The sequence below is a fragment of the Miscanthus floridulus genome, chromosome 8 (genome assembly GCF_019320115.1).
Source record: "Miscanthus floridulus cultivar M001 chromosome 8, ASM1932011v1, whole genome shotgun sequence".
Taxonomy (NCBI): Eukaryota; Viridiplantae; Streptophyta; class Magnoliopsida; order Poales; family Poaceae; genus Miscanthus; species Miscanthus floridulus.
The window spans coordinates 26451017-26461183 of record NC_089587.1 but is presented as its reverse complement, the minus strand read 5'-3'; the positions used below and the strand labels follow the sequence as shown (position 1 = coordinate 26461183).

At 41.6% G+C, this 10167-nt stretch overlaps 1 protein-coding gene across 1 annotated transcript; it reads right to left on the bottom strand.

Annotated features, from left to right (window-relative positions):
* Positions 1 to 416: 416 nt before the first annotated feature.
* On the bottom strand, positions 417 to 8560 carry LOC136468748 (histone deacetylase 2-like; the record flags this gene model as incomplete). The annotated part of the gene is made up of 14 exons (XM_066467201.1): positions 417 to 2103; positions 2214 to 2301; positions 2459 to 2545; positions 5253 to 5303; positions 5400 to 5441; positions 6430 to 6476; positions 6567 to 6631; positions 7020 to 7186; positions 7257 to 7325; positions 7572 to 7619; positions 7750 to 7812; positions 7902 to 8019; positions 8143 to 8198; positions 8276 to 8560. Coding segments are annotated over 14 exons (1284 nt in total), but the record flags the coding sequence as incomplete, so codon positions are not given.
* Between the last annotated feature and the right edge of the window lie 1607 nt (positions 8561 to 10167).

Genomic DNA, 10167 nt, shown 5'->3' with positions numbered 1-10167 from the left:
GCAGGTACGAATGATCAAAAGTTCACTAAGTCTGTTGTCACTAAGAGATACTCCAACTGAATAACATTATTTAATGTTTTGATCAGTAGGCGACGAAAAAGGCAATTTCCGTTGACGTGGTCTCAGGAAAATAAGCCTTGATACTTTTCACCTTCGCGAAGTAGACGTTGTTGGATCGGACGATCAGTTGGTTGATTGGATGATTCAGATACACTCGAGATGCTCTCGAGTGGGGTTTCCCAGCATATTTCTTTATTTTGCTAGACACTAAGCTTAGGTAAACTGGCAAAGTAGCATATACCACAATGACCCTATGCTATTCTTTCCTGAAGTTTGGCAAGGTTAGCACTACCGACTTGGTCGTGCCAGTTTCATTCGTCATCCTCTACCCGTTCTCTTCGCTGAAAAAACAAGCCGAAACATTGTTTCCACTGATTTGTTGTGAGAGAAAAAACACTGTTCCAGCTGAAAAAATAAGCTAAAAAAGACGGATTATAAGAGAAGCGAACAGGGCGAAACTAAAACTCCACTCCCACCACAGATGCAGAAAAAAATGGCAGCAGTCAGTGACAATGCCGTCTGTTGTGAGACAACTGGACGCTTGGCAGTCGTTTTCCAGTGTCAAATTCTCGTCAAAAGGTCTACATTATTAATCTTTTGCCTAGATATTGGGAGCACACCTAGTGTGGCATCTGGCTTGTCATCAGCATACTTCAAGTGTGTCATCTTGAATTTTCCTGGAAACTAGAGGACGCATAGAATTTGATAGAAAAACATAAGGCATGTGAACAAGCAGGAGTGGAGATGAGGTGATAATTACATCATCATGAAGACGATTCCAAGAACTCCAGAAGCTTTCCAAATCGCGATCCTATTCAATAATTTGGAATGTTCCCGGAAGTCCTGCAGCTTTAATTCAGTTGGAGAAGGTAAGAGAAGAAACAAAGAATTGTCTTAGAAAAAACCATACAATACAAGTGAAAACTGACAGATTGTGACAGCCCAGTGTGACCGATCTGCTCCCTGCTAAGCAGCATATCTGCCGTTATCTTGGACTACTGACCTTTGCTCTTGGACCAGTGAAAACTCAAAGAAAAACAACAAACTTCTTTGCCCTTGCAGCATATCAACCTCGACATGGATAGAAAATATACATGCAGATACTCACTAAGCGTGTGCCAAGTTTTACATAATGCCAACCGAGAATGAACATGAGATGCAGAACTTCAGAAGCCAAGACGAAAATGACATATCAGTTTATCTGAATTTGTATCAGAAAAACAGCATACTGATTACTGAATGCAGTTATCAATTCCATTTCCAAGTCAGAATCCATACCAGAGGAGACTTTGAGGGTTGACGTCAAGAAGCGGGGCTCTACAGAATACACCCGGCAGACGTTGGATATTTTGCACATCACAAACGATGCCCAGTTAAAACAAGCTGAAAAAAATGGAAATCGTGTACAGTAACCAGTCAGCAACAGTTCAATAGGAACAAATGTGTACCTTTCTTTCCCGGGTCAAAGTGCCAGAGAGGTCAGGGCAAGGCTACACGACAAAGACCAGACTCAGAGGCAGCTCTCAATCTCAGCCACAATTCATGGGGACATTTCTCCAGAAATAAGTTCAAGGAAGAGGGATTCACTGGACATAAGCAGCAGACTGCATGTATGAACATAGAAGATTGACAGCACCTCGAATGATAATGTCAAGCAGCATGAGATTTCACATGTTAAGTGAACAAATGTCATTGGGTCCATCTTCCGAATAAATAGTGTTGCTGACAAATAAGCAGCATGATATGAACATAAGCGGTTGATAATTGTTCCCTCGGGAGTCAGTGGGTGAAAGCATTCACATGCATATGATTTCCCTTTCTCATGTTGATACATGTGCAAGTACACAATTAGCATAAAATTTCTTTTGCACAAGCTGCATCCATTATTCAATTTCTATACAGTGTGTACCAATATCTACCAAGTTTTGCTTCGAGACACCATTATTCAATTTCTATACAGTGTACCAATATCTATCAAGTTTTTGTTCGAGATGTTGACAATTGAATCTGCTATGACCCGAGCACTTGACTTCATATAGCCTCCTGAGGAGATAGAGATTCGGAGAAGACAGACACATCGTCAGTAGGTCTCAGTGAATATAACTAAAGGGTTAAGGCAGATGAAGTTAAAGAATGAAGAGCACAATCCCCACCTGATGTCAGCATGAGGAGAGGAATACTCTGATCCTTTGCAAACCTGAAAACCTTTTCATCTCTAGTAATCACACCCTCCGGGCTAACCTGGAAATGATGGAAATTTTATATGAGCAGAATAATACCATTCATGCATCTGTAAGCAGCTTTGGAAGAACTACAACCTATACGCCACTGCAGATATGTACATTTACATGTTACATGAATGCTGCGAGAAAATGCGAAGTTTGCATGAAAAGCATACCTTTAGGCTGCCTAAAGGATCGCCATCTAGAATATCAGTTCCAGCATTGTACAGAATCAACTGGGGCTGAAATCTACTTTCAGCTACCTGCAAACAACTAGGATCAATTAATGACAGTTTAAGTGGGCTTGCGGCTTGCCAGTTTAAAGCAGAGTAACAGAACAGTGCTATTTAAGCTTGCCAACGATGTATATAGGAAATTTGCATTCATGATTTATTTTTCAAACAGGTGGAGCCATTTTGAACAGGCCTACAAATTTATTTAGTTGGTAGCAACATACAGGGAATTTGTTGGGTGAAAAAAGTTGCACCAACTTTATTTAATTGGTAGTACCTAATAAGTATATGGAATAAAATAGCACAAGAATGTATAATTTATTTTCCTGTTTCTTTCTGCATGTTTTTGTTTCCATAGACAATGAAACCAAATAAACAAATCAATGCAAATCACAAATACGCATGCTTAAGATCTTACTGGTGTGAACTAAACTACACACTTGACACTTTCATTGCCTAAGAAAAAGGCCCCTGGATGTATATTCTCTCTTCCATCTCATAAGTTCATAACAGTATTGCCACTCAACTAAAAAATTAGCATGGTGTTTTACGTGAATATCCCAATCAATCAATGATACAGGTTTGCACTTCTCTTCATCACGAGATTGTCTGCCAGAAATGAGGGAGAAGTCAATTTGCCATCCCTTCTATCCACTATATTTCTTTCCGTGAAGGAACAGAAGGCGAAAGTAAGCTGTTCTGAACCATAATATTTTAGATCCCAGCGCTTAGGGAGAGGAAGTAAATTGATATTAACCGCCAAAAATTAAAAGTGAGAAAATAAAGATTCTTTTATTGCCAAGAAGTTCTTTCACTAACAAATCTGGACCCTATATAATCCATTCCTGACACAACTTCAAGGATGTCTGCCCATGACAAAAACTACTATAGATGACAAAGTTTGCATCTGGAAACTATCTTGAGAAGTAGATGAACTCATGAACAATCCTTGAGTGAGGTAGCAAAAGAGAAGGTACAGGAACCCACCCATAAATAATCAACAAAGTGCAACTGCACTTACTTGCTACTATAGGATGATGAGTCAGATGAAGTAGTATGCCATCACATCCTTAGCCGTGAAACATGATGAAGGGTGGAGGCCATGGCGTGGTTTCGAGGTGCCCATGTCAGCGATGGCGAAAGGCAGCTAGGATGAGGATGCAAGTGCAGTGCTTTGAGGGCTTGGCTTCTGCATTTCGATTGGGCGACGGTATGGCAGAGCTGTGCGCGATGGGTGTCCGTGAAGTTGGCATGAGTGGCCGGCGCGGGAGGAGGTGGACAGCAGTAGTGCTTTGCCGAGGTGGCTTGCGCGGTGAGGCAGCAGGCAGTCCTGCATAGTAGTTGATCGTTTCGGTGCAAGGAGGTCTTCAGATGGCCGTTTGAAGCGCTGCTTGACATTGCTGCTATCTTCGATAAGGCACCCTAGTTGTCGAGAGCTGTGATGCGCACTTTCGGATCTCGAAGGACATGGCTGGATTGGAGGTGATCAGAGGCAGTTTTTCATGTCTTTGGCTTGACGGCTTGCAGCAGACTGTGGCAGCTAGCCCTACTCGGCAGAGCTAGTCCGGTGCTGGACTGGACATTATCGATACATGGTGCAAGCGGAATCAATGATGTGACAACTAGTTGGCTTGAAGCGGCCTGAGGCGACCAACCCTACAAGGCAACGGTTGGTTTGATGTGCGACAACGTCAGCAACGACGGCGCAAGCAAAGGGCAATGGTGTGTCGATATGACGGCTTTGTCATCCGGGTGATGTTTTTGCAGCGTGGTAATCGGCAGGTGGGGTTGTGATGCTTGTGGGGTGGCCGTGGTCAGACAGTTTAGATGTAGTGTGGTGGTGCGGTGCGTGTTGAGGTCCCAATCCAACTGGCCACCATCTATTAATCTATAATTGTCTAGTTGCTAGCTTCTTGTTTGTTTTTTGTTGTTGTTGTTGTGGTTGCTTGACTTTTTTGAGGTCTTTGTTGTTCTGTTATATTTTCCCAGTCTGGGTTATCTCCTTTTTATTATAATCATATTCGTTTTTTTTTTAAAAAAAAAAACATGACGATAGCTTAAATCTAGCATAGTAACTGACTAACACCAAAAGAGCTCCTTCGGTAAATCTCTTCTCCTGCTGTACATGGCTCTAAACCATCTTAACAGGAGGGAGAAATATACACGATCTAGATCTATAATTCTACCTTGTTTTCCTACCAGCAGAATTGAATCCTCGTGGCAGGGAAAGCTCCATTAATTAAACAAAATTGTCTTGATTCTTCAAACTACAAAGAAACAGCAGATTTTGCAGTAAACTCGATCTATGACAGGATCACTTGCCAAAACTTTTGCCCTAAAAAAACTTGCCAAAACTACATATTTCCTGACATCCTAAATGCTCTTAAAGCCACTGTCAGTGCTGAAATAAAGGTCCATCTTGGTTTGATGTGCTTATTCTTAATTGTCCCCAACACCTTTTAGTTAACGCTGTGCACTCGCATTCATATTTTGGCTCAAGGGAAATGACAGAGATAGTGTAGATGAAATGAAACATAAGATTTGCAATTATAATTTTGCAAAGTTGGAGATTTGCTATTGGTATCTCACTGACATGTGGGGCACACATGAGTCAATGACATGTGGGACAGGATGGCATATCTCCAATTTAGTAAAATTATAATGGCAATCTTCAAATTTTCCCATCACTGATACTGTACGTGAAATGACAGAGATACTGCGGCAATGCACAAGTTACCTTGAGAGCTTTATCAAGGATCTCCAAATAATCTTCTGTTTTTGTCCCACTCTAAAAATGCAAACAGGTGTAGTTTAATTACGAACTCCAACATGAAACAGATGCCAAAAAAATATAATACATAACAGGATAGAAAGTGCAACTTACATCTAACTCGACCTTTTGATCAATGTACTTAGCCACATGATCCTGAAACAAAATAATATTATATACAAAAAAAGAAACATATCGGGCACAAGTTTGCCATTAAATGATGTAAAGGAAGTGTTCAAAAAAAATGATGTAAAGAAAAATCTATGAAGAAAATGCTTTCTTTGCCCTCTGCAGTTCAACAGTGAATGTGTTGAACCTCCCAGGCTACAAAACCAGGTATACTGCACCCTTGATCTTTGAAATCGTTATGCAAACAACCCCCTTAAGTGGGTGAACCCCATCACAAAACCCAAGAAAAGAACACAAACAGATACACAGCTGTTCCTCCCACTCTCCCAATACTCTTGCACCATGTGGTAAAGATACATTATCTTAGTTTGATTACTGGCTCAAAGGCACTGCAAGTCTGCATTAGTGAAACCGTTTCCAAACATGAGGGCTAAGTTTATGGTGTCCAAAGTCCAAACAACAGCTTACAATAGCCGATTTTGGTAGTTCTAGTTGTAAGCATATGCACTGTAATATTACAGTGAATTAATATAAGTCTTTTTCTGTTTATTGCAAATGAACAACTAAATACCTAACTTTAGACCAGTAGTAATGTAATGCAGAAGACTGTGGCTTGAAATGAAATAGCTACCAAAATTATAGTTGTCACACAGACAAAAGTATTACAATTTAGACAGCTGTAACTAGCTGTCCTGTACTCCTGTGTCAACCTCTTCTTATGTAGAATAAGTATTAAATGCCAGTGCAGTGATGGATGCAGAACCAGTTAAGCCATATGTGCCACAATAAAGTACATGATAATATTACATATTTCTCAGAATGAAATATATACTGTATCAGCAAGAACAAAAACAAGAATTCCATGGAAAGGAAGAGGGGCAGCAATTAGCTAAATATCAAACAGAAGTACTCATCTGTTTCTTTTATACTTTATGTAACCAGTTAATGAACAATCCCAAGGAAAAGGAGGTGTTGGTTGGCAGATGTAGGAACCATTTCAGGGTTAAGTACTTACAAAAGGATATATTCCAGAGTAGTACATGTCCAGGGTGTAAACTCTCCCTGCAAGTGAAGAATAAATGTCAATAAGCCATGAAACAGTAGCAATTACAAAATATGTGCAAGAAAACAATAGAGCACACAGCCTCTCACCATCACTCCCGAAGTCTTTTTCATGGCCATTTCCTTGGTGAGCATCTAGATCAATGATCATTACTCTGCAAACGAGATGAGTGACTCATGGAACCAAAATAGCTAACATGTATTCTCATATCGATAGTTTCTATTCCTTATTATTGGAGTGCTTTTAGAAGAGTAACGAAGAACTATAATGCTTTGCTTATGAACTGCGTGTTTTGCATTAAAAAAAGAACATAATAATAGGCAGGGGTGACACTACATTGAGCGGGTCGAAGATTTTTAGCACTAGCTCGGCTCGTATTCGCCATATATTGCTATGAAATAATATATGTTCCTTCCCTGGTGTACCAGGGCTAATTTAGAGCTGGATTCACCCTGGACAATATGCCGACTTACTTATCTGTGCATACGGAATATACAGAAAATATGATGCAGATGTCTAGTGCAATTCAATAGTTTTCCTACCTTGAGATATTTAAACGAACGAAAGCAAAATGGATGCACAGAGAAATATCAGCATATGCACAAAATCCACCCCCTTCCTCTGCCGAACAATGGTGGAAGCCTCCGCCAATGTTGATAGCCCATCCTCTTTCTAGTGCAAGTTTGGCTGATAAAATGGAGCCACCCACCTACATAAAAGGTAAAAGCTCACTTCATCATGCTTCTTGAACATCAAAAATCAGCCAAGGGAGCATTTACCTGCTTCCGAAATGGATAAAGGAGTTTTTGCTGAACAAGCAAGTTAGGTAGTAGTGCCACTGCTGGAACCTAGGATAAATCAGGAAATACTGATTACATTCATAAGTTTAAGGTGTATTTTGTTTCATTAGAACAAAACTCTGACTATACTGATGTCATCTTTAGTACAAAATCTTAATCAGAATTCAGAAGTAGTAAGTACTTTTGAATAGGATCCAATAACAGCACTTTTCTATCAAAAAAGGCTTGTCCCAACGAAACCAAATGCACCTTACATAATTGAACAGAAGGGGGGAGGGGTACATTTTACCATACACTTGAGCAAAATGAATGACCAAGCAGTTTGGTTTGTAACAGAGAAATCTGCAGATGGTCAAATGCTTGAGAAACCATCATGCTTTCCATGATGCAGTAGCAATTTTGTGAGCGGTTACAGGCTTATAACATGCAAACGATCACACTGTCAAATATGCAATACTGAATTTAGCAGTACCTCTACAATGCGGGCAACCTTCGCACTGCTCTTAAGGCTGCTCAAGTATGACTCTGAGTGCACCTGATTGGATAGGCCACAAACCATAAATGGTAAATGTACACTGCATCCCACAGTACAAGTCGCTGCGCATCAAGTGAACAGCAGCTCACCACTAGCAGATCATCTTCGGAGGCTTCCAGCGGCTCGATGATCCGGTCGTCCTGGAGGAGCCCCGCGTCCACAAGGAAGTTGCGGACGCGACCCCATTTCGCCGAATCAAACGGGTGCCTGCACGAGCGCGTCAGACGGGGGCGGTGAAAATTACAGCGCCGCGACGCGATGTGGTGGGGGGGGGGGGGGGGGGGGGGGGGGGGGGGTAAACGTGTGACGTATGACATATTGCTCACTCACTGCTTCTCGATCCCGTTGAACTCGATGTCGTACGCTGGCGAGTAGACCACGGGTGCCTGCGCGAACGGCATGCGGTTGTCACGACCCACGGCGGCGAATCGAGAAGAGAGAGAGAGGGGTTGGGGTGACGGACCTTGGAGCTGGGGACGCCGTCGAGGTAGAGGCGGCTGGAGAGGATGCGGCCGCGGCGGAGAGCCTCCGCTGCCGATGGATCCCCCGCCGTCCACGCCTCCGCAAGGAGATTAGTTATGATTCGGTGTCGATTTGACGAACGGTACCCAGCAGGACAGGCTTTGCAGAAGTGATTGCTGCTCTTCTCAGCTCTACCGGAAGGTCCACGAGGAGACGGATGGCCAGTCAGGGCAGCACAAGTCCGCCGGTGTTTGGTTCCCGCATCTCTTCCACATGGACCAACATGTCACCGCCTCACCGGATCAACGATATGTAGTAGTGGATTTTGGATAGAACAGGATTCCGATCGCCGGCAAGTCCGCCGTCGCCACAGCCTGCCCGTTCAAACTCAAGTCACTCTCTCCGTTCAGCCTGCCCGTTACATGGGCCTGATACGAAGCCTAAACCCCATTCGGGCCCAAATACCCTTCGGTTAGCCTTACGCGCCCTCTTCTTTCCTTCTGGGCTCTGGCTTCTTCCCCCAGCTTCTTCTCTGGCGTCACCCGGCGGTGACACAACAGAAGCATATAAACCCAAGAAACTGACCGAGGTTTGACGAACTTAGGGCACGTTTGACTGGTGTCATAGTTTGCTACATCTAACCTTAGGTAAAATTTCTCGCAAAAGATTCTAAGGTAAACTGTAATTATCATACAAAGTATATCGAGTGAAATCCAAGCTACTAGAACATGGTGCTAAAAAAGTATGGTGTGTCATAAGTATGGTAGTAAACCCAAAATCTGCCTAAAAAATTATGGCATGACTAACTTGTGCCGTGGTAAGTTGTGATCACGAACCAAACGTACCCTTAAAGCATCTCCATTGCTTCTCCAAAAAATAATTAGTAAATCAATGAATTTTTTAAGTCCTAAAAAAGTTAATACTAGTATTTATTGGCTTACTCCAACCATTCCCATATATAGCTCCTAAAAGTTAGAAGACAATTTTATATCAGGTTCCTAGGCTAGTTTTAAATTACCCAACAAGTTTTATAATTTATTTCTCTCTTATACATTTGGATTGGGGACCGTATGCTCTCTCCTTATTCTTCCTCACATCCTTATACCTCTAGATCCGCCGATTGGATACACGCTCCTATCTTTTCGAAGCATGGAAAAATTAGGAGTCGTTGGAAAGAGTTTTTCTTTGATCTTGCCAAAAAATCAAGACCAAAGTGGGTTTTGGAAACTCTTTGTAGATGCTCTTAGCATTCCGATGTTGCCAAGGGTACATGGCTATCTAGCTGTCATGCAAAGTGGAAGGGTTTAGAGCTGGGATGAATGTTAGAGATAGATAAATACAGATGTCATGGTATGTTTACTAAAAAGGTCTTGGAGCCATGAGTCAGCTCCATAAGGTTTGGCTCATACCTGTCTGGCTGTCTCCCATGGACTCCCTGCACCATGGAAGAGTGAAGACATGGATTTATTAAGGATACATGGAATTTTATACACTCGTCACATACAAAGGCATGGGACGGAAGAGGCAAAAAAAAAAAGTTGCGTGTCAGAGGAAAATGTCAACCTTTTTTAGTGGAGAGGAGATGGATATTACTTAATCTTTAATAAATTCTGGTTAAAAAAATAAACCAGACGTACATACACAAGAGATTGATTTTTTTTTCCTATGGTTTTTGTGATGCCTATTGAAATATTAGAGTCAAAATGTATTGGATCAAAGAATGAATGAACCTACTTTTTTTCTAACCTACAATACGCGTGAGAACTGATAGCTTGGATCAAGGATATACTTTCCTATATCTTTTTAAATGAACTAGTTCCTATATTTTCAGAACATGGATTTGAAAAAGGCAACTAAAAGTATAACTTTAGACATTTATCTTAAAAAAACCAA